The following is a 21,749-nucleotide window of genomic DNA, read 5'->3' on the forward strand; positions in this document are numbered from 1 at the left end:
TGGCAGCACCCTGGCTAGTTAGGGTTTCCCCGAATCTGCACTCCTGTTTGATGGCGGGTCTCAAACACTGGGAGGCAGCAGAGTCACCGGGCAGCAGCAAGGCCTGGAGTCTCCATTTGGAACCAGCACCCGGGAGCCTCTGCTGGGGGTAATCATGGAGCCGCACGTGGAGGCTGGTGGCTCTGGTGGTTTGAGCCGTTCCTCAGCAGCACGGCACACCCGCTCCTGAGGAGCCACTGAGCTCGAGCGTTCGGAAAGTGCTGTCAGTGCTGGCTCTAAGGAAACAGGCTTGACTTTAACTCAGCCTTTCCCGAATTTGACTAGAATACTTTCTTGAAAATTAGAATAACCACTAACATCACAAAATGAGTGTTCTCAGGAGTGGACATGTTGATCTAGTTTTTTGTTGTCTTTTTTTTTTTTTTTGAGACGGAGCCTTGCTCTGTTGCCCAGGCTGGAGTGCAGTGGCACGATCTCGACTCACCACAACCCCTGCCTCCTGGGTTCAAGCGATTCTCCTGCCTCAGCCTCCCGAGTAGCTGGGATTACAGGCACACGCCACCACGCCCGATTAATTTTGTATTTTTAGTACAGACGGGGTTTCTCCATGTTGGTCAGGATGGTCTCGAACTCCTGACCTCAGGTGATCCTCCTGCCTTGGCCTCCCAAAGTGCTGGGATTATAGGCATGAGCCACCGCGCCCAGCCTTTTTTTAAATATTTGAGTGAACTAAAGCCTAGGAGATGTGTGTTCCAGCCGCCCAAGCTGTTAATGCGGAGCGTGAATGTGGCCTGGACCTGCCCTTTCCTCTTCTCCTTTCATCCCCCTCCCCCACACCCACATCCTGAACTGCTCTGAGCCTGCAGAACCCAGCGGGAATCTTCAGGGTTGTGGAAGGGTGTAGGGATGGAAAGGGACCAGGATTCGCCTGTTTGGCTGGGAAATCGGCAGAGGAGGGTGGCTCACACTTCTAAGATGTCTGCACAAGCAGAGTTTGTTTGGGGGTGGGGGAGTAAGGTCTTTTCCTGGCCCACTGTCAGCAGTCCCCCAGAGAGACGAAGAGCAGCTGGGTATGGCTGGAGCTGGTCGGTGGCAGAGAATCTTGTCCTGCCTTTTCTTCTCAAGCTCAAAATAGGCACATGCAGCTATTAACTGATATGCCAGAAGGGGCATCCCTTACCAGGAGGAAAATGGATTTATTGCTTTATAAAAAAAGAAGTCTAATAAAACTGAAGAGAAAATAACTAAAAATGCAAACATCAACTCACCCCTCTAAGCACGCCCAGGAGGTCTCAAGACACACTTCTGGGGGCAGTCAAGGTGGGTGGGTTGGTGGGCCAGGCGGACGCCTCCCCCGTCATCAGCTCCAGGGCCCAGCGGAGCCCGCCAGCAGGGGGTGCTGTGGGCCTGTGGCCTTGGACAAGCTCCCGGCCCCACGCCAGGATGGCTCCTGGGCGCTGGCGCAGCTGCAGGCCTGGCGGTTCCCGCCTGCTCGGTGGGGATAAGGGCTAACTCCTACAGCCCACCTGACCCCACACACCCCTCGGACCCACCCACGTCCGCACCCCGGCCTGGACCTCCGTGTCTGCCGGCCACAGCCTTTCGTCCACCCCCATAAAAAGCAGCTGTGTGTATGCAGGGGGTGCCCTGGCAGCGGTCCTCAAATTCCCTTCAGGTGGCGACAGGAACGAGGGTGACAGTGGAAACGTGTCCCCGGCATAGGCCCTGGGGGAGGAGGCGAGGCGCCACGGGCGACCCTGTCCACCAAGCCCGCTAAACCCTCCCCAGGGCGTAAGCCAGGTGGGGCTTCTCCACTGGCCTCCAAGGGGTGGACAGGCGACAGGGCGCTGGAATTACAAAGGAATTAGCACCAACAACAGGAAGCGGGTCCTTCCTTCCTCAGGCAGCCTCAGACTGGCCGGGGAGGGGGTGGGGGCCAGGCACGGGCGAGACAGTGCAAGCCTTTGTCCTCAGGCAGGTACGGCCGTGGGCATGCAGCCGAGGAGCAGGTGGCAGGCAGGGGACGGCAGCCCCCTCTGCTTTGGCAAGAGGCAGAATCCAGACACTGGCGGGAGAGCGCCTGACTGCCCGGTGTTCCTGGCTCCTCCTGCAGGCGCCGCGGAGACCCCGGGCCCCGGGTCCTTTGGGGGGGGCGGCAGAGCAAAGTCAGGGCAGCCCCTGCGTTCGGCAGGAGAAAACTTGCATGTCCCGGGCCCTCTCCCGTCCTTGCACCAGAGCTCTGAGGCAGGGCCCCGGGAGGGAGCGTGAACTCTGGCAGGGAGATGGCGAGGGTCCTGGGGGTGCGTGGGGTACTCTGGAGGGGCAGGACAGGGGTCAGTCACTGAAGCACAGGCAGGAGACCGCAGTTCCGAAGTGGCAGCCGCTACACGAAGGCTTCCTGGTTGGACGAGCCATTGATTTTCAGAAAGAGTTTGTCGTCCTCCTGCCTCTGCTGCAGCTGCCGCTCCAGCTGGCGCCGGTAGCAGATCAGGTAGAGTGGGAGGCAGAAGCCCAGCAGACTGAGAAGGAGCAGCCCCACGTTCACCTGGGGAGGCAGGGAGGCTGCGCATCACAGGGAGGCAGGGAGGCCGCGCATCACAGGGCGTGGCGGTGGGCTGAGGCTGCAGACCCGCCCTCCACTCGGGTTTGGGAAAAGGGAGAAGGTCACCGAGTGGAGTGGGGAACGAAACAAGAAGGCCCACGAGGTCCCAGGGCCCGTCATTCCGTATTCCAGCGTGCTAGTTCCCAACTCTTCACAGGCCACGTGGCCACCCTCAGGGCCTTGGCCCCCAGGAAACAGGGGCACACGGGCTGATCTGAACCTCTGGGCTTGGAACAAGTTCCTGGTTCCTGGTGAGGAAATCTGGCCCTCGCAGGTGGGGCGGGGACAGGAACTCTGTTCTTTTTTTTTTTTTGAGACAAAGTCTCGCTCCGTCGTCATTCAGGCTGGAGTGCAGTGGCGCAATCTCAGCTCACTGCCATCTCCGCCTCCCAGGTTCAAGTGATTCTCCTGTCTCAGTCTCCCGAGTAGCTGGGACTACAGGCACCCGCCACCACACCTGGCTAATTTTTGTGTTTTTAGTAGAGACCTGGGTTCACCATGTTGGCCAGGCTGGTCTTGAACTCCTGACCTCAAGTGATCCTCCCGCCTCGGCCTCTCAAAGTGCTGGGATTACAGGTGTGAGTCACCACGCCCGGCCCAGGAACTCTGTTCTGTTTCCCCCCAAATGAGGTCCAGAGAGGACATGTTTCTTCTCCTGCCTGGCCACCATTCACAAAGGGACTCTTAACCGATCCTAACCAACGCTCCCACATGTCCTCGGGGCCCTGAAGCCCCCCGAGGGGGGCCCTGCAGCTCGCAGTTAGCAGAAGGGGGCGGGCGCCCATGACCCACCATCCCCCGACCCCTCTTACCCACAGAGGGTCTCCCTGGAGGGGACCCATCATGGCCAGAAACAGCGGCTGCTGCAGGAGGGCGAAGAGCGCGCTGATCAGCGACTGCAGTCCTGTGAGGCTGCCGAACTGGGTGGAGGGGTACCTGCAGGGCAAGCGACAGCTCACAGCCATCCTCCCTCCTGGGCTTTGCTTGGCCCCAGGTGTCTGGTGACCCCGGGCTGCACCGTTGGTGCCAGAGAAGGGTGGGGTGCCAGCCCTTGGATTCCTTCCTGCTGGGCAGTCCTGTTTTTTTTTGTTTTTTTTTTTTTTAAGATGGAGTCTTGCACTGTCGCCTGGGCTGGAGTGCAACGACACGATCTTGGCTCACTGCAACCTCCGCCTCCCTGGTCCAAACGATTCTCCTGCCTCGGCCTCCCTAGTAGCTGGGATTACAGGTGCCCACCACCACAGCCGGCTAATTTTTTGTATTTTCAGTAGAGACACGGTTTCACTACGTTGGCCAGGCTGGTCTCAAACTCCTGACCTCGTGATCTGCCTGCCTCGGCCTCCCAAAGTTCTGGGATTACAGGCGTGAGTCACCGCACCCGGCCCTGCTGGGCAGTTCTGCAAAGTGTTTCTCTCTGGACCAGCTCCAGGTCCCAGACTCCGGGGAGGGCCCATCCCACTCAGCTGTGCCCGGGGCCTGTGGGTGTCTGGCTGAGCCGAGTGGAAAGCGTGGTGCCAGCGGGGACCTGTGGTTTGGGAAACAGGCCCAGAGAGGAGTGTGGAGGCTGGACTTGGCTCCGCAGTGCCCTCGTCGAGAGAAGCATTGAGTAATCGTGGAAACTCAGCACCACAGATCCTGCCCCCTCCCTCAGACCCTGCCAGGACAGCCACAGCTTCCGCCAGGCCTGGGGAGGGGCAGGCGGAGGGCAAGCGGAGCTGGGATTACCCCAGGGGCTGTTGCGGGAATCGGGAGAGAGTTCCGGGCTAAATCTTAGCACACGTCAGGCTCTGCTGGCCCAGAGGTGGGAAAGGAATCCCAGCAAGGAATGACCTGGTCCCACATCAGAGACTGTGGATGATGGTATTTGAGTTTCAGTTTTTGGGTCAAGGCCTGAGCCAGAGAAGGAGGAACCACCGTGGTTCCTTATGTTTCTGGGGCTTCTGGGAAAAAGATACAGGTTTCATGTTAGCCAGGGCTGGAGAAAGCCATGGCCAGAGCTGGGCGTGCTGAGGCTGTGGATGGGGCCCATCTGGTGTATTCTGCACTCAGTCACCCATGTTGCTGCCCGTGATGAGGGCCATTTGAACTTCGGCATTTAGCTTCAGGCAGCCAGAACCTACCCATCCTTCCTGGTGAGCAGCCAGGGCCGGCCCCAGGACTCGGTGGTGGCCCCTAAGGCCATAATGAGCTGCACAGGTGCCTGACCCTGGCTGGGGGAACTGACTTCGTGTTGAATGCCAAGGCTTGTGGGCACCCAACTGTCTGCCCATGGACCCACTTCCCACAAGGTATGGCCTTTCCCTGACACACCCAGCAGAAACCCTGGTACCTGTCCCCTGATGCAGGAAGATGAGCCCTTCTGGGACAGGCTGACCCTGCCTCAGAGTCTCAGTCCCACCAGCAACCTCCCCCCGGCCATTCCCACACCCTCGCCCACCAGGCCACCCGCAGCTTCCAAGACTTACACGGCGGCGTACAGGCCCCCGACAGCGGAGTGGATGAATCCTCGCACGATCGTGTGCAGGATGAAGGAGAGGATCTGGGGAGGAAAAGGAGACTGTGAGCATAAGGCCTTAAGGGACCCTCCCCTCAGCCCCCACCCTCCAATTCCTGGGGGCCCTCACCTCAGGGGCAGTATCAGCCTAGGGTCGGATCAACCCCATCCTCCGGAGCCAATTGTGAATTTTCAGAAATTTTGCAAGCCAGTCGTTAACACAGTCATTTTTTGTTTGTTTGCTTTTGTTTTGCTTGAGAAGAAGTCTTGCTTTGTCGCCCAGGCTGGAGTGCAGTGGCGTGATCTTGGCTCACTGCAAGCTTCGCCTCCTGGGTTCAAGCAATTCTCCTGCCTCAGCCTTCGGAGTAGCTGGGATTATAGGCCCACAAAACCATGCCCGGCTAATTTTTTTATTTTTTAAGCAGAGATGGGGTTTCACCATGTTGGCCCGGCTGGTCTCAAACTCATGACCTTGTGATCCACCCGCCTCAGCCTCCCAAAGTGCTGGGATTACAGGCGTGAGCCACCGTGCCCGGCCTAACACAGTCATTATTAAAAATTAAATTATAGGCCGGGCATGGTGGCTTTCTCACCTCCCTCGTGAAGTGTTTCTTTGCTTTTTGTTTTGTTTTCTTTTTGTGGTTTGTTCTGTTTTATTTGGTTTTGTTTTGGGATATTCTCGCTCTACACCCCAGGCTGGAGTGCAGTGGTGTGGTCTCGGCTCACTGCAACCTCCATCTCCTGGGTTCAAGCGATTGTTCTGCCTCAGCCTCCTGAGTAGCTGGGATTACAGGCACGTGCCACCACGCCTGGCTATTTTTTTTTTTTTTTGAGACAAGGTTTCATTCTGGTTGCCCAGGCTGGAGTGCACTGGTGCAATCTCAGTTCACTGCAGCCTCAACTTCCTGGGGTGCAGTGAGCCAAGATTCTCCCACCTCAGCCTCCTGAGTAGCTGGGACTACAGGTGCACTCTCCAACACCTGGCTAACTTTTATTTTTAGTAGAGATAGGGTGTCGCCATATTGCCCAGGCTGGTCCTAGTAAAGTTCTGTCGCTGTCTGTGGGAGGACCCCTGCCCAGGAAGGCTGCTGCTGGAGGAGTTTGCAAACTCCGAGAGGCACTTTTTAATGATCTCTGGCGGGCACAAGAGCCGTCCTCTTGGCCACCAGGTCCCTGTGGTTGCCTTGTCTTCTGTACACAGCCCTGCCACCCCGCCCAGCAGCCAGGACCTGTTCCCAGGAATGTGGGTGGCGGGGGGGGGCAAGGGCTGCTCTTGGCAGTGTTGAAAGAGGGCTGTGCCCAGTGCCCACACACACACACACACACACACGCACACACACATATGCACACGCTGTGCAGGCCTCTCCACCTCAAATGCCTTGTTGCCTTTTTACAACTTTTCTTTCAGTGAGACCTACATAAAACAAAAAGATGACTGTCCCCACTGAGCACTGCCCCTCGACTGGACAAGGCGGTTAGGGCAAAGGTCCGCCAGTCTTGCAGAGAAAGCAGCCCAGGAGGCCAGGGAGGGCCAGAGGGATGCAGCATCCCCCGGGGCTGGCACAAATGTTCCACGGCCCACTGTGCTCTGCACGCCCAGTGTTGGCACGCACACACCACAGTTCCCACGGTGGGGCACACCTGGGTGTTCAACGTATCTCAAAGCCACCTGTAAAAAGGGAGGGACTCTTACTTCCCTCCTGGACTTGACCCAAGATACCATCTGGACTCAGGCTACACCTGTCTGGAAGCAAGAGCCACACTCGCGTCCCTCCACCATTTGTAAATTTAGGGATTGGGCCAAAACCTACTGCTAGACCGCTTTCACAGACCAGTGGGTGGAGCCAGGCAGGTGATAAGGTCCACCTTACTCAAAATCTCTGTCAAAAATCAGGTTTCAGAAGCCTCAAAAGTTTGGCAAAGAAATTGTTTTTTTTTTTTGAGACAGAGCCTCACTCTGTCGCCCAGGCTGGAGTGCAGTGGCGCAATCTCGGCTCACTGCAATCTCCGCCACCCGGATTCAAGCAATTCTCCTGCCTCAGCCTCCTGAGTAGCTGGGATTACAGGCATGTGCCACCACGCCCAGCTAATTTTTGTAATTTTAGTAGAGACGGGGTTTCACCACTTTGGATAGGCTAGTCTCAAACTCCTGACCTCGTGATCCACCTGCCTCGGCCTCCCAGTGTGTTTTGTTTTGTTTTTTTTTTTTTGAGACAGAGTCACTCTGTCATCCAGGCTGGAGTGCAGTGGCACGATCTCAGTTCACTGCAACCTCCGCCTCCCAGGTTCAAGTGATTCTCCTGCCTCAGCCTCCCGAGTAGCTGGGATTACAGGCGTGTGCCACCACACCCAGCTAATTTTTATATTTTTTGTAGAGACAGGGTTTCACCAAGTCGCCCAGGATGGTCTCAAATTCCTGAGCTCAAGCAATCTACCTGCCTCCACCTATCAAAGTGTTGAGATTACAGGCATGAGCCACCGGCCTGGAATGAAGCTTTTGAATCCAGATACGAAGCCATCATGAAGGTCTTCCTCCACTCTGTTCAGTATAGAAACCCCGTGAGACTCTGGTGACAGGGGAGCACATGCTCCCACCAACACCACAGATTGGCCAGACCTCTTTGGATGTCAGATTCCAGCTGTTTGAGCCAACGCAAAACAAGTAACTCTACAGCGACCCCACACACTTCCGGGAAATGGCATGATGGTGGTATCCACGGTTATGCAAGATGCCCCCAAAAGCAAGACATGCCTTCCTGGGGAGGAGTCCCTTTGCAGAAGACAATCCAGGTGTCTAGCTCACCCCCAGCAGCAAGCACAGAGCCTGGCAGGGAACAGGCCCTCCGCAGATAACAAAGGGCTGGTGGGCTGCTCAGTGAAATGGAATGAATGAAAGTCACCAACTGAGCCGGGCATGGTGCCTCACACCTGTAAAATCCCAGCACTTTGGGAGGCCAAGGCGTGTGGATCACCTGAGGTCAAGAGTTCGAGACTAGCCTGTCCAACATGGCAAAACCCCGCCTCTACTGAAAATACAAAAATTAGCCGGGCGTGGTGGTGCGCACCTGTAATCCCAGCTACTCAGGAGGCTGAGGCAGGAGAATGGCTTGAAGCCAGGAGATTGAGCCTGCAGTGAGCCGAGATAGCGTCACTGCACTCCAGCCTGAGCAACAGAGTTTGACTCTGTCTCAAAAAAATAAAGAAAGTCAGCATCTGCTTTGTGATGGCTTCCATGAAACATTACACACTTTTGAGTCTTTACATGTGCCTTCTTACTGCCCCACGTCCCACCTGGAGAGGCAGATTGGGAGGAGCCCCTCCCACGCCCCACACCCACCTGGAGAGGCAGGTTGGGAATGAGGCAGGTCACCCCAAAGCCCACGAGCAGCAGGTTGGTGAAGGCGAAGGCCCGCATGGCATTGGTGATCTTCTGGATCTGCCGGTCCCGCTTCTTCTTTTTCTTCTCGCCTCTGTGGAGACACAGAACATGCAGGGGTGGGAGGGCTCCCTGGAGGAAGCCGGGTGCTCCTGAGAAGTCAGGCCTCAAGCGTCACAGCCCGTGAACTGACGCAAGACTCAGAAGCCACCCAGGCACGTTTTAGGGACTGTGTCGGGGCTGGACCAGCACTACGGACACTCCCGGCCCTTCTCAGTGGAGCGCTGAGTGTGACTCTCAGAGGGGGCCTCGGGTCAGAGAAGATGGCCGTCCCTACACTGCAGAGCTCTGTGAAGGCTGAGCTAAGACGACGGGGAGAGAAGTAGTAGCGTAGCTGGCACATGGCAAAGCCTCACTTCACCACTGGCTTCAAGTTCACCCACATCTTGCAGGATGCTGATAAGAAGCCAGATACAAGCCAAATAGGGGAGTGAATGGGTTTCCCCTTGTGGGGACAGGAGAGGGTAACGGGGAAATGAGCAGGCAGCAGATGGAACTGGAGTGGACACAAATAACCCCTTGGCTGCAGGACCTGACCTAGATAGCACAGCACTCTGTTTTTTTTTGTTTTGTTTTGTTTTTTTGTTCTTTGTTTTTTTTTTTTTGAGACAGAGTCTCGCTCTGTCACCCAGGCTGGAGTGCACTGGCGCGATCTCGGCTCACTGCCACCTCTGCCTCCTGGGTTCAAGCGATTCTCCTGCTTCAGCCTCCCGAGTAGCTGGGACTACAGGCGTGCGCCACCTCGCCCCGCTAGTTTTTGCGTTTTTGTAGAGATGGGGTTTCACTATGTTAGCCAGGATGGTCTCGATCTTCTGACCTTGTGATCCACCTGCCTCGGCCTCCCAAAGTGCTGGGATTACAGGTGTGAGCCAGCGCCCCCAGCCAAGCACCCTCTGTAATTATCTCTTGTGAATGAACGATTACCGATCCCAGTCTCACACCCACGCAGGCACCCCGGATGATCCAAGAACGGACCCCGGGTGCTCGCAGATGTGCAGGGAGTCCCAGGCCCACCACTTCCTAACTGTGCGGCCCCAGGCAAACTACTGCAAGTCCCAGCCTCAGCTCCCTCATCTGTAAAATGGGTGTAACACTGGTCCCCACTTCGTCCCAGCCTCAGCTCCCTCATCTGTAAAATGGGTGTAACACTGGTCCCCACTTCACCGTGGTGTTGGGAGGCTTCACTGAGATACTGTGCGTGGAGTGCTTGGCGGAGGGCCTCACGCAATAAACCGTAGCTTATCACATGAAGGTGTGGAGCCACAGAAAACAGCGTTTGGCTGGGCGTGGTGGCTCATGCCTGTAATCCCAGGACTTTGGGAGGCCGAGGCAGGCGGATCACAAGGTCAGGAGATCGAGACCATCTTGTCTAACACGGTGAAACCCTGTCTCTACTAAAAATATATATTAAAAAAAATTAGCCAGGCGTGGTGGCGGGCGCCTGTAGTCCCAGCTACTCGGGAGGCTGAAGCAGGAGAATCGCTTGAGCCCCAGGAGATGGAGGTTGCAGTGAGCCGAGTTCGCGCCACTGCACTCCAGCCTGGGCAACAGAGCCAGACTCTGTCTCAAAAAAAAAAAAAAGAAAAAAGAAAAAAGAAAACAGCGTTTAACTCATCCTCTGATCTTGGAGCCCATCCCTTGCATAAAGTAGGACTCCGGTACCTCGTTTAATCTTCACAATCATGAACAACTCTATTAACACATAATATGGTCATAGCAACTTACTACTCAAACTGACTGGAATAAACCTTGCAGGCAGATAACAAAGGGCTGGTGGGCTGCTTGGTTGAATGGAATGAATGAAAGTCACCATGTGAGCTGGGCGCGATGCCTCATACCTGTAATCCCAGTACTTTGGGAGGCTTTAAGATGGTGTAGCCACTGCCAAGAGGTGGAGGGAGGGTGGTCTTAGGAGCAAAATGGTCTGCTAGCCATTGCACACACGCTTTCACCTGTGTCTCTTTTTCTTCCATCTTACTCCACGCTTTTTTTTTTTTTTTTGAGACAGAGTCTCGCTCTGTCGCCCAGGCTGGAGTGCAGTGGTGCAATCTCAGCTCACTGCAAGCTCCGCCTCCCAGGTTCACGCCATTCTCCTGCCTCAGCCTCTCCAAGTAGCTGGGACTACAGGCGCCCGCCACCACGCCCGGCTAATTTTTTGTATTTTTAGTAGAGACGGGGTTTCACCGTGGTCTCGATCTCCTGACCTCGTGATCCGCCCGCCTCGGCCTCCCAAAGTGCTGGGATTACAAGCGTGAGCCACCGCGCCCGGCCTATGCTTCTTCTTTATTGTTTTTTCTTTTTGAGACGGAGTCTCGCTCTGTTGCCCAGGCTGGAAGTGCAATGGCGTGATCTCGGCTCACTGCAACCTCCACCTCCTGGGTTCAAGCAATTCTCGTGCCTCAGCCTCCTGAGTAGCTGGGATTACAGGCACGCTGCCACCGCACCTGGCTAATTTTCTGTATTTTAAGTAGAGATGGGGTTTTACCATGTTGGCCAGGCTGGTCTTCAACTCCTGACCTCAGGTGATCCACCCACCTCGGCCTCCCAAAGTGCTGGGATTACAGGCGTAAGCCATTGTGCTCGGCCCTCAATGCTTCTTAAACTTTTTTTTTTAAGAGACATGGTCTTGCTTTGTCACCCAGACTGGAGTCAGCAGCACGATCATAGCTCACTGAAGCCTCAAACTGGGCTCAAGCAGTCCTGATGCCTCTGCCGCCTGAGTAGCTGGGACAACAGGCACATGCCCCCATGCCCTCCTGATTTTTAAATTTTTTTTGAGACACAGTCTCGCTTTGTCACCCGGGCTGGAGTGCAGCGGTGCGATCACAGCTCACTGCAGTCTCGACCTCCTCAGGTCAGGCGATCCTCTCACCTCAGCCTCCCGAGCGGCTGGAACTACAGGTGCGCACCACCACACCTGGCTCATTTTTGTATTTTTTGGTGGAGATGGGGTTTCACCACGTTGTCCAGGCTGGTCATTAACTCCCGGGCTCAAGCAATTCACTCACCTCAACCTTCCAAAGTGTTGGTATTATAGGCATGAACCACCATCCCTGGCCAATTTTTAATTATTTTGTAGAGACGGGGGCGGGGCTGGCCATGTTTCCCACGCTGGTCTCCAACTCCTGGCCTCAAGTGATCTTCCTACCCCAGCCTTTCACAGTGCTGGGATTATAGGCATGAGTCACCGCACCTGGCCTCAAACTTCAGCATTTCCATAGAATTTCAAAGAATTTCCATAAAGGGGAGCAGTTGAAACGCATGCTGAGCTGAGAGTGAGTCTCTGTAAGGACTCCGGGAGGAGCGGGAGTGCATTGCTCTCTCCCTCTGACCCACCCACCCTGTGCCTGACATGTGGCTCTGGGGTCTTTCTGCAGGGGCTGCGGGCTGGGAGCCGGGGCACCGGCCCTGCCTACGCACTGGTTGGCGTCTTTCTCCTCGGGCTCCTCGGAGGCGTCTTCACACTCCTTCAGCCTCCAGTCCATGATGTAGCCGATGACGGGGGCCGTCAGCAGACACAGCAGCTGGAGCACGCCAAAGATGGAGGTGTAGAGGCCAACTGTGGAGGAAGGCGCTGCGTCATGGGGACGCCCGGCAGACAGCCCTGAAGCAGGGACTTGGCACCGGCTGGGAAGGGGCTGGTCCCCACAGGCTCTCTGGGGTCTGTCCCAGAACCCCCTGTCACTGTGGGTCTTGTGGGGAGCCCGGAGACCTTAACTCTGAAGTTGGAGCTGGAGCACGGGGCAGGCCACCTTCTTCTTGGCTCCAAATCCCCTGCTTGTTTCTAAGAAACAGCTAATGAGACCCAGAGTGTCACAATGGCCTTCCCAGAGCTCCAGGAAGTCGCTATGACTTGGGAACTCCTGTGACGGAGGCTTTCTAAGTGATGGGCTGTTAGTTTCTGCCTCTAGAAATAACCCAGAACGGCCAGGCGTGGTGGCTCATGCCTGTAATCCCAGCACTTTGGGAGGCTGAGGCGGGTGGATCACGAGGTCAGGAGTTCAAGACCAGCCTGACCAACACGGTGAAACCCCATCTCTACTAAAAATACAAAAATTAGCTGGGCGTGGTGGCACACGTCTGTAACCCCAGCTACTCAGGAGGCTACAAGGAGAATCACTTGAACCCAGGAGGTGAAGGTTGCAATGAGCCAAGATCACGCCTCTGCACTCCACCCTGGGCAACAGAGCAAGACTCCATCTCAAAAAAAAAAAAAAAAAAAAACAAAAAAAAAAAAAAAAAAAAAAAGAAAAGAAAGAAAGAAATATCCCAGAAAGGCACCACTCACAGGGCTCTGATGTCAGGGCTTCCATATTCAAAGACTTAAAATTACGGTAGATTTTCCAGACTGGCTGGGAGGGGACATCACAGCATTCCCTGACAATACCCCCCACCCCCTGCTTACCCGTGGCCATCACTGCATCAAGAAAGCAAAAGTGAAAAAGCAGAAAGAAGAGAGGTTAGTGGCAGAAATCTCGTTGCTACAGAGAGATGGGAGAGGAGGCAGGCTCATTCCACACCCAGCAAGCACTGCATTTCCCACACTGTGTTTCCCGCACTGCATTTCCCACACTGCGTTTCCCGTGCACATTTCCCGCACTGCATTTCCCACCAAGCGTGACTCGGGGCACTCAGGGGAGGCGGAGCTGCAGCCAGGCCTCTGGAAGTGGACTCAGGACAATGCCCAGCCCGGGCCCCTGCTGACATTCTCCTGTCTGCTGGTGCCGGGTCACAGGCAGGCTGGTGAATTAGGCCTGTGACGTTGGCGGGTAGCGTGATGGGGAAGTGGTGGGCATGCGGAAGGCCTGGTGCAATCAGGGTCCCTGTCACCACTGATTCACCGCTGCCTGGGGGAAGCGGCTCTGTCACAGCTACCTCCTGCTGTGCTCAGAGAGAGGGAAAGGTCAAAGAACCCGCCCCAGACGCCCGGCCAAGGCATCTGACACCATGGGTCTCCCTTCCACTCCAAGAAATGGGGACCATGCCTGGGCCTGCTCCCCTTCCTTGGGCCGTGGCCCCCCTTCGACAGAGGCCTGGTGGCCCCTGAGCTGCTGCTCCGAGTGGAATGTCCTGGTCTAGAGGCCCTTGGCTGCTCCAGTGTCTTAAGACCCATATGTGGGTCCTGGCTCTGACCTTGAACAAGTTACTCCATCACTCTAGGCCTCATTTTTCAGTTGTACATGACGATAGTATCTATCATAAATGATGATGTAAACAAATGATAGTATCTAACTCCTAGATTGTTATCAAGTCAAGGACAACAATAGGAAAACATGTCACCTGTCAACGCTTACAAAGGGAGGGTAGGACAGGTGGCCGCTGACTAGGGGGTGGGGGTGCAGGGGGCACCCGACTCATCTGGCCAGCCACAGCCTCTGTGCCCTGCTCCCATTTTCAGGCCTCAATCCCCAAGCACTGTTGGCCCCGGACTGTTTTCTCCCCTCAATTCTGGTTCCTCAATGCCTGCTTCTTCCCAGTAAGTGCCACACCCCTAGGGTGGGTGGGAGAGTGAGGCAGCGGTGCCCACTTTGGCTGGGACTGGGCACTGCTGGTGACAGCACGGGCCACGTCTTCCCCATCTCAAGACTGGCTTTTTGGCTGGGCATTGTGGCTCATGCCTGTTATCTCAGCACTTTGGGAGGCTGAGGCACGTGGATCACTTGAGGTCAGGAGTTGGAGACCAGACAGGAGTTGGAGACATGGTGAAACCCTGTCTCTACTAAAAATACAAAAATTAGCTGGGCATGGTGGTGCATGCCTGTAATCTCAGCTACTTGGGAGGCTGAGGCAGGAGAATTGCTCGAACCCAGGAAGCGGAGGTTGCAGTGAGCCGAAATCACGCCACTGTGCTCCAGCCTGGGTGACAAGAGCGAAAATCCGTCTCAAAAAAAAAAAAAAAACAGGCTGTATTTTTGGCTGGGCATTGTGGCTCATGCCTATAATCTCAGCACTTTGGGAGGCTGAGGTGGGAGAATTGCTTGAGCACAGGAGTTTGAGACCAGCCTGGGAAAAATGGCGAGACCTTGTCTTTACGGAAAAAAAAACAAAAAAAACAAATTAGCCAGGCATGGCTACACACCTGTAGTCCCAGACACTTAGGAGCCCGAGGTGGGAGGATCCCTTGAGCCCATGAGTCGGAGGCAGTGGTGAGCTATCAGTTGCACCACTGCACTCCAGCCTGGGTGGCAGAGCAAGACCCCAACTCAAAAAAAAAAAAAAAAAAAAAGGCGGCCTCTTCCCAGCTGGCAGCACCCTGGCTAGTTAGGGTTTCCCCGAATCTGCACTCCTGTTTGATGGCGGGTCTCAAACGCTGGGAGGCAGCAGAGTCACCGGGCAGCAGCAAGGCCTGGAGTCTCCATTTGGAAGCAGCACCTGGGAGCCTCTGCTGGGGGTGGTCATGGGGCCATACATGGAGGCGATGGCTCTGGTACTTCGAGCCGTTCCTCAGCAGCACAGCACACCTGCTCCTGGGGAGCCACAAAGTTCATGAGTTGCAGAAAGTGACCCAGACCGTGCAGCCGCCTCTCGGCCAGAGCTAGGGCTACGGGTGTTGGGTGTAACGGGTCACAGAAGGAGGAGGGGGAAAACCAGTGCCTCGTCTGCCACAGACCAACCTTCCTGGCCTGGCTTCCTCTACTTGAAATTGACTTTTTGAACATAGGAAACAGTTGGTCACATTCCTCTTGGGCAGCAGAAGATTTCTCAGAGAGCCTGAGTAAAAGACGCTGATGCAGCAGCAGGGAGATGTGCCTTTCGAGGGCCAGGGACCAGCTCTCTCTGCACACCTTGGGGTTTCCGCCACTCCAGGGCTGAGTGTTTACCAGGCCGGGCGTGGAGGTTTACGCCTGTAATCCCAGCACTTTGGGAGGCCAAGGGGGGGCGGATCCCTTGAGCCCAGGAGTTTGAGACCAACCTGGGCAACACAGCAAGACCTCATCTCTGCAAAGAATTTAAAAATTAGCTGGGTGTGGTGGCGCACCTGGGGAGCCCAAGAAGTCAAGGCTGCAGTGTTCGCATCACTGCACTCCAGCCTAAGCAACGCAGAGAGACCCTGCCTCAAAACAAGAAGGAAGAAAAAGACATGATAGATTAGGGTTTCCCAAAGCGTGTTCCATGGATTTTTTTTTTTGAGACAGAGTCGCACTCTGTTGCCCAGGCTGGAGTGCAGTGGCGCGATCTCGGCTCACTGCAACCTCCACCTCCTGGGTTCAAGCAATTCTCTGCTTCAGCCTCCCAAGTAGCTTGGATTACAGGGGCCCACCATCACGCCCGGCTAATTTTTTGTATTTTTAGTAGAGATGGGGTTTCACAATCTTGGCCAGGCTGGTCTTGAACTCCTGACCTCATGATCCACCTGCCTCGGCCTCCAAAAGGGCTAAGATTACAGGTGTGAGTCACCGCGCCCGGCCTTTTTTTTTTTTTTATGTACACAGAGTCTCACTCTGTCGCCCAGGCTGGAGTGTAGTGGCGCAATCTCAGCTCACTGCAACCTCTGCCTCCCGGGTTCAAGTGATTCTCCTGCTTCAGCCTCCTGAGTAGCTGGGATTACAGGTGCCCGCCACCACACCCAGCTAATTTTTGTATTTTTTGTAGAGACGGGGGTTTCACCATGTTGGCCAGGCTGGTCTTGAACTCCTGACCTCAGGTGATCCACCTGCCTCAGCCTCCCAAAGTGCTGGGATTACAGGCGTCAGCCACCGTGCCTGGCCTAGATTCCCATTTTCACAGTAGAACTGGCTGTTATCTGGTTCCTTTTGCTATCTTTTCCTTTTGATAAAGCTGGATTTCTCATCCCCTAAAAACCTGATAACTGATTCTTCACAAGTCCTAGTGTATCTTCACCTTGATAAAAACAAGTAAACCATTGGAAAAAGTTGCACACCAGGGAGGCTGCCAATAAAAAGGATTTGGAGTGTTTGTCCCGCCTGGGGATGACTAAGGCTGACTCAGCTCAGGCCCCGGGGAAGTCCTGACTTTCTCTGTAGAATCGAAACCTCTAATCAGCTGAAGACCCGCGCTGTGTGGAAAAGTGGAGTGTGGGTTATCAGCTGTGTGTGCTGGAGCTGACAAGCCTCAACTGATCGCAGGCTGTGAGGAAGCCTCTGCCCCGCCCTGTTTCGCGGTGAGGGATGCAGATCCCGGTGTGGGCCAGTTGCCCCAGCGTCTCCAGCCACGTCCTGACCTCGACGCCCAGGGTGTCCACGCACCCACCGTGCCACTTTGTGGGAGGACTTCGGGCTTGACCTGCTGTCTTTCAGCCACGCTCAGGTGGAGCGTTCTGTTCTGTTTTCGTTTACAGACACACACGGCAACCCTCCCCCTCAGGCACTGGAAAACACACACCCCACACCCCGCACCCCACACCCAGCAGGCTATTTTGGTCCTTCCCTCCCTCCTGGACCAGGAAACCCTGATGGGGACATGAAGAAACAGTTGGGGCTGGCAGTGATGAAGTAGCTCTGACACGCAGACAGCTCCTGGGATGCGGCCTTCCCGTGGCCCTGCTGGCCTGGCTCAGCCTAACACATTCCGGCCGGCGGCCAGTGGGCTGGGCTCAGGCCGGGGAGTGACAGCGACCGAGGCTGCCCGGGGCACCTACCTGTCTTCTGGTCGCCGCTAACCAGGAACTTGAGAATGTTGTTCATGGCGCCCATGTAGAAGATGAGCCGCAGCTGCGTGACGCACATGGTGACGAGGCTGAGCAGCAGGATGGGGCTGAACACGCTGTGCATGAAGGAGGGGGCGGCTGCGGGGAGAGGGTGCGGGGCTCAGCGCCGGGGCACGCTGTCCCCGCCACCGGGGGCCGTGCAGATCCCTCCATACTGGAGGCCAGGAGGGGGCCCCTCGGGACGGGCCTGGTGAGGGTAACGGGGTTGGCGCTGCGGTGGGGTCACCTCTTATGTGAAATCAGGCAAATCCCTTTCCCTCCCCCAAGCCTTCCTGAGCGCCTCTGCAGAACAGGGAGGGCGGGGCCGCCTTCCCTTTTGGGGTGAGGTGGGAATGGGGTGAGCCGATACCCACGGAGCACTCCCTGCCCGTCGCCCGGCTGTGGTCTCACGCAGGTACCTGCGGCATCTGGCTGGCACTTCACCTCCAGGTCGACGGTGGACAGGCACAGCTTGTGGCCCTCCTGCAGTGCCACCTGCTCCTTGGCACTCCTCATGGAGCTGCCCACGCTTAGGCGCCGGCCCACCGTGGTCACCTGCTTGTAGAACTGCTTCCCTGTGATCTTGTGGTCAAAACCCAGCCAGCTGAACTTGATCTTCACCCTGGGGCCCCAGGACAGTGTCTGTGGGTGCTGCCCAGGACGCCGGCTGGGGGGCGGGGGCTGGGGGCAGGCGGGACGGGGGCACCTCTACTTACGAGTAGTCCATGTCCTCCGGCCCCGGGAAGGGCTCCAGGGGCCAGTTAAAGAAGCAGTTGAGGAAAACCAGCCCGGAACAGCCGGCCCAGACCACGAGGATGATGATGAAGGAGACACCGGCATCATAGATGAGCTGACAGGCACCGCGGGGACAGGGTGGGGTGGGGGAGGGGGCAGAGTCAGCCCAGGGAGGCCAGAGCCGAGGCAGGCAGGGGCATCTGGCCACCCCTGCTGTCCCTGTGCTGAGCCGCGCAAAGAGGCACAGCCCTGCCAGCCTGGGCGTGGGGGCATCAGGCACCCGCCTTCCAGTCCTCCCACTGTGCCTGCTCTGCTGGTTATCTGGGCCTGGCATGTCATTAGCCCCCCGACTTGCAGGCCTTCCTGACCACCCCGCCATGATCACGGCACGTCTTGCAGGCTCATAGTGATCTGCCCAGCAGAGGGGACGGTGCTTCTGGTCCATCCATCGGCTTGTCTGGCATTAGTGGAGCTCCCTGAAGGCGGGAACCGGCCAGCCCCGTCCACTGATGCTTCCCCAGTGCCTTTGAGAGCTCACATGGCAGAGGCCAAAGAAATGTTCAAGGAAGCCGGGCATGGTGGCTCACACCTGTAATCCCAGCACTTTGGGAGGTCAAAGTGGGCGGATCATGAGGTCAGGAGTTCGAGGCCAGACTGACCAACATGGTGAAACCCCGTCTCTACTAAAAATACAAAAATTAGCCGGGCGTGGTGGTGGGCGCCTGTAATCCTAGCTCCTTGGGAGGCTGAGGCAGGAGGATCACTTGAACCTGGGAGGTGGAGGTTGCAGTGAGCCGAGATTGTGCCACTGCACTCCAGCCTGGGCGACAGAGCAAGACTCTGCCCCCCCCAAAAAGAAGGAGGAGGAAGAACTTTCGGGATCCTCCCCGCTCCAGGGGCATGAGAATCTCTGCAAGTCCATAGGATGGCTGGCCCCAGAGTCCCAGCTCCCACCACCTCAATGCCCAGGTGGCCAGCCCACACCGTGACCCCCTCTCCTTGCCAACAGCATTCCTACACACACCCCTGAGGAAAGGGGCTTTTACTTAGTGTGAGGGTCAGAGGTAGGAGAAGCCCTTACGAGGCCCTGGCAGAGCCGCAGGGTCTGGGGAACTCGGGCTGATGGACTGTGAGGTGTTTGCTTCGTCCTGACCCTGTGTGACTTCCACAGGCTCAAAATCCTGCCTAGGAGGGAAACAGCTGAACCACTTGGCTAAGAGCAGTGCTTTGGCTGGCGGGGACTAACGGCACAATAACAGCAGGCTGGGGGGCGGGGAAGCCAGGGGAGCAGGGGGACACCAGGACGACGGAGGAGACGGGGGCTGAACTCACAACTGGAGACAGACTCACCCACCGCCCTTTCCCTGCCCCAGCCCAGAAATGCACCTGTGGCAGATCCTGCAGCCACATGCGTGAATTCTGTCCCCTGAGGCCCCGCGGTTTTCATTTCTCGCTCCTGTGATGCCCAGGTGCATCCTGCCCGGGTTGGGGTGGCGGAGAGGGGCCACCCCCGGTGCCCACAATTGCCTCCCTCTTCTGAGAGGGCGGAAGGAGCCTGGAGCAGGCCTCTGCACAGACGCCAGTGCAAAATACACGTGCTCACCTTGATTCCTGGAAAGGTGACTGCCGAGGAGGCGTAGGAGCCAATCATCAAGGCAATAAACGTGGACCGAAGGTCGCCGAACATATTGGGCAGCTGAGAGATAAGAAGCAGAGAAATCTCAGTGGGGAGGATGCACCGGGGAAGGGGAGGAGGAGGCGACAGAGAACTAGGCCCCATCAGGCCCCTTCTTCACCTGCACCCCTTCCTGTGTGACTCACAGGGGCATTAGTTCAATGACCGCTCACTGAAGGCTTCACCTTCCTGGACTGAGGCTGATGGGGGCAAGGAGAGAGGTAACGCAGAATACAAGCAGTTGTCTGACTTTCCGGCTGGCAACCCTCCCCATCTCTCTGCTCCTGGCAGAGCCAAGAGCCTTCTTGTCTTTTCAGGGTAACAGTGAGATGCCAGAGAACAAAGTTATGAGCCTCAGGCAGCCCTCAAAGGGAAGAAAGCCTGTTAAAAATAAGAATCTATTTGGGGATAATAGCATCATTTTATAAATAAAAATATCAGCATCCCAGAAAGACCAGATGTCAGCAAAAACTGCTTTTGGAGAGGTCCATCAGAATTGACCTTTGTTTGGGAAGATGTCAATCAGAATTCTACAGTTCTCTTCGGTCTGAGGATGAAGCTGGCCCAGGATTCCTCCTTCTGAATTTCTTTTCTTTCTTTTCTTTGTTTTGAGATGGGGTTTTGCTATTGTCGCCCAGGCTGGAGTGCAGTGGTGTGAGCTTGGCTCATTGCAACCGCCGCCTCCCTGGTTCAAGCGATTCTCCCTCCTCAGCCTCCCAAGTCGCTGAGATTAGAGATGCCCACCACCATGCCTGGCTAATTTTTGTATTTTTAGTAGAGACGGGGTTTCACCATGTTGGCCAGGCTGGTCTCAAGTGATCCACCCACCTCAGCCTCCCAAAATGCTGGGACTACAGGCACGAGCCACCGCACCCGGCCTCCTGCTTCTGAATTTCTCAGTACAAGCCGGGGATTACCTTTCCACAGGATGTCCTGCCCTAGCAGTTAGCATCCTAGAAGGCCAACGGGAAGAAAGGCCCGGGCTTCTTCCCAACGAAGCCACTCTCAGCATCTCACATCAGCTCATTCTGGGTACAGGGCAAGAGGGGGCCCACCTGAGCAGGACTTCAAGGCTAACTCATGCTGATTCTACAGAAATCCAGGCCAAGGGCAAACTACATCCTCCCAAAGAGGCACAGCTCCTCTAACCTCAAGAGAGATCACACTGTGTGTAGCCAACCTTTCCTGTCCACACCCAGTGTCCCTGGCCTTGGGGGCTGCCCTCTGGATAGCCATACCAACCTATTTCATTAAATTCAGGCTACTTATGGGGACTTAATCTACGTCCCCCCTACCCTCCCCACCACTCCCCATTTGTCTTGAATCTTTTTTCTTTTTTTTTTTTTTTGAGACGGAGTCTCGCTCTGTCGCCCAGGCTGGAGTGCAGTGGCGTGATCTTGGCTCACTGCAAGCTCCGCTTCCTAGGTTCACGCCATTATCCTGCCTCGGCCTCCCAAGTAGCTGGGACTACAGGCGCCCGCCACTGCGCCCAGCTAATTTTTTTGTATTTTCAGTAGAGACGGGGTTTCACCGTGTTAGCCAGGATGGTCTCGATCTCCTGACTTTGTGATCCGCCTGCCTCGGCCTCCCAAAGTGCTGGGATTACAGGCGTGAACCACCACGCCTGGCGTTTTTTTCTTTTTTGAGAGATAGGATCTGCTGGACGCAGTGGCTCACGCCTACAATCCCAGAGTGCTGCCTTTGACCTCAGAGTTTAAGACTGGCCTGGACAACATGGCGAAACCCTGCCTCTGTATCTTTTTAAAGTTAAAAAAGGAGAGAGAGCGACAAGGGGGGCAGATCACCTGAGGTCAGGAATTCAAGATCAGCCTGGCAAACATGGCGAAACCCCGTCTCTACTAAAAATACAAAAATTAGCTGGGTGTGGTGGCGCATGCCTGTAATCCCAGCTACTTGGGAGGCCGAGGCAGGAGAATGGCTTGAACCAGGAGGCGGAGGTTGCAGTGAGCTGAGATTGCACCACTGCACTCCAGCCTGGGCAAGAGTGTGAGACTCCATCTCAAAAAAAAAAAAAAAAAAAGTGAAAAGAGGCCGGGAGTGGTGGTTTGTGCCTGTCATCCCAGCACTTTGGAAGGCTGCGGCAGTGGGATTACTTGAGGGCAGGAGTTCAAGAAAGTGAAAAGAATGCACAGAATGGGA

The 21,749-nt window shown here is 56.0% G+C and overlaps 1 protein-coding gene across 3 annotated transcripts; it reads right to left on the reverse strand.

The window, feature by feature from the left end:
* Nucleotides 1–1,176: 1,176 nt before the first annotated feature.
* On the reverse strand, nucleotides 1,177–19,648 carry SLC43A2 (solute carrier family 43 member 2). Of its 3 annotated transcripts, none has more exons than XM_032137864.2 (9): nucleotides 19,518–19,648; nucleotides 17,896–18,029; nucleotides 17,599–17,801; nucleotides 17,132–17,278; nucleotides 11,953–12,091; nucleotides 8,434–8,566; nucleotides 5,068–5,141; nucleotides 3,415–3,538; nucleotides 1,177–2,545 (listed from the first exon to the last, which is right to left on the reverse strand). In XM_032137864.2, the coding sequence occupies exons 1-9, from the start codon at nucleotides 19,599–19,601 to the stop codon at nucleotides 2,384–2,386; spliced, it is 1,200 nt and encodes a 399-aa protein (XP_031993755.2). In that variant the 5' UTR covers nucleotides 19,602–19,648; the 3' UTR covers nucleotides 1,177–2,383. The 3 variants fall into 3 exon arrangements, with proteins under 3 accessions (XP_031993755.2, XP_031993751.1, XP_031993752.1); XM_032137860.2 differs by adding an exon at nucleotides 12,938–12,949 and having other exon boundaries at nucleotides 17,896–19,559; XM_032137861.2 differs by having other exon boundaries at nucleotides 17,896–19,559.
* Nucleotides 19,649–21,749: the final 2,101 nt, after the last annotated feature.

The sequence above is a fragment of the Hylobates moloch genome, unplaced genomic scaffold, assembly GCF_009828535.3.
Source record: "Hylobates moloch isolate HMO894 unplaced genomic scaffold, HMol_V3 SCAFFOLD_19, whole genome shotgun sequence".
In the NCBI taxonomy this organism is placed as follows: Eukaryota; Metazoa; Chordata; class Mammalia; order Primates; family Hylobatidae; genus Hylobates; species Hylobates moloch.

Coding starts and splice junctions, on each gene's coding strand:
- SLC43A2 (XM_032137860.2), bottom strand. CDS start 18,359: ATGGACCAGAAGCACCGTCCCCTCTGCTGGGCAGATCACTATGAGCCT. Junction 17,802..17,895: donor CCGGAGGACATGGACTACTC/GTAAGTAGAGGT, acceptor CTGGGGCCCCAG/GGTGAAGATCAAGTTCAGCT. Junction 8,567..11,952: donor GAGGAGAAAGACGCCAACCA/GTGCGTAGGCAG, acceptor GTGTCTCCACAG/AGGCGAGAAGAAAAAGAAGA.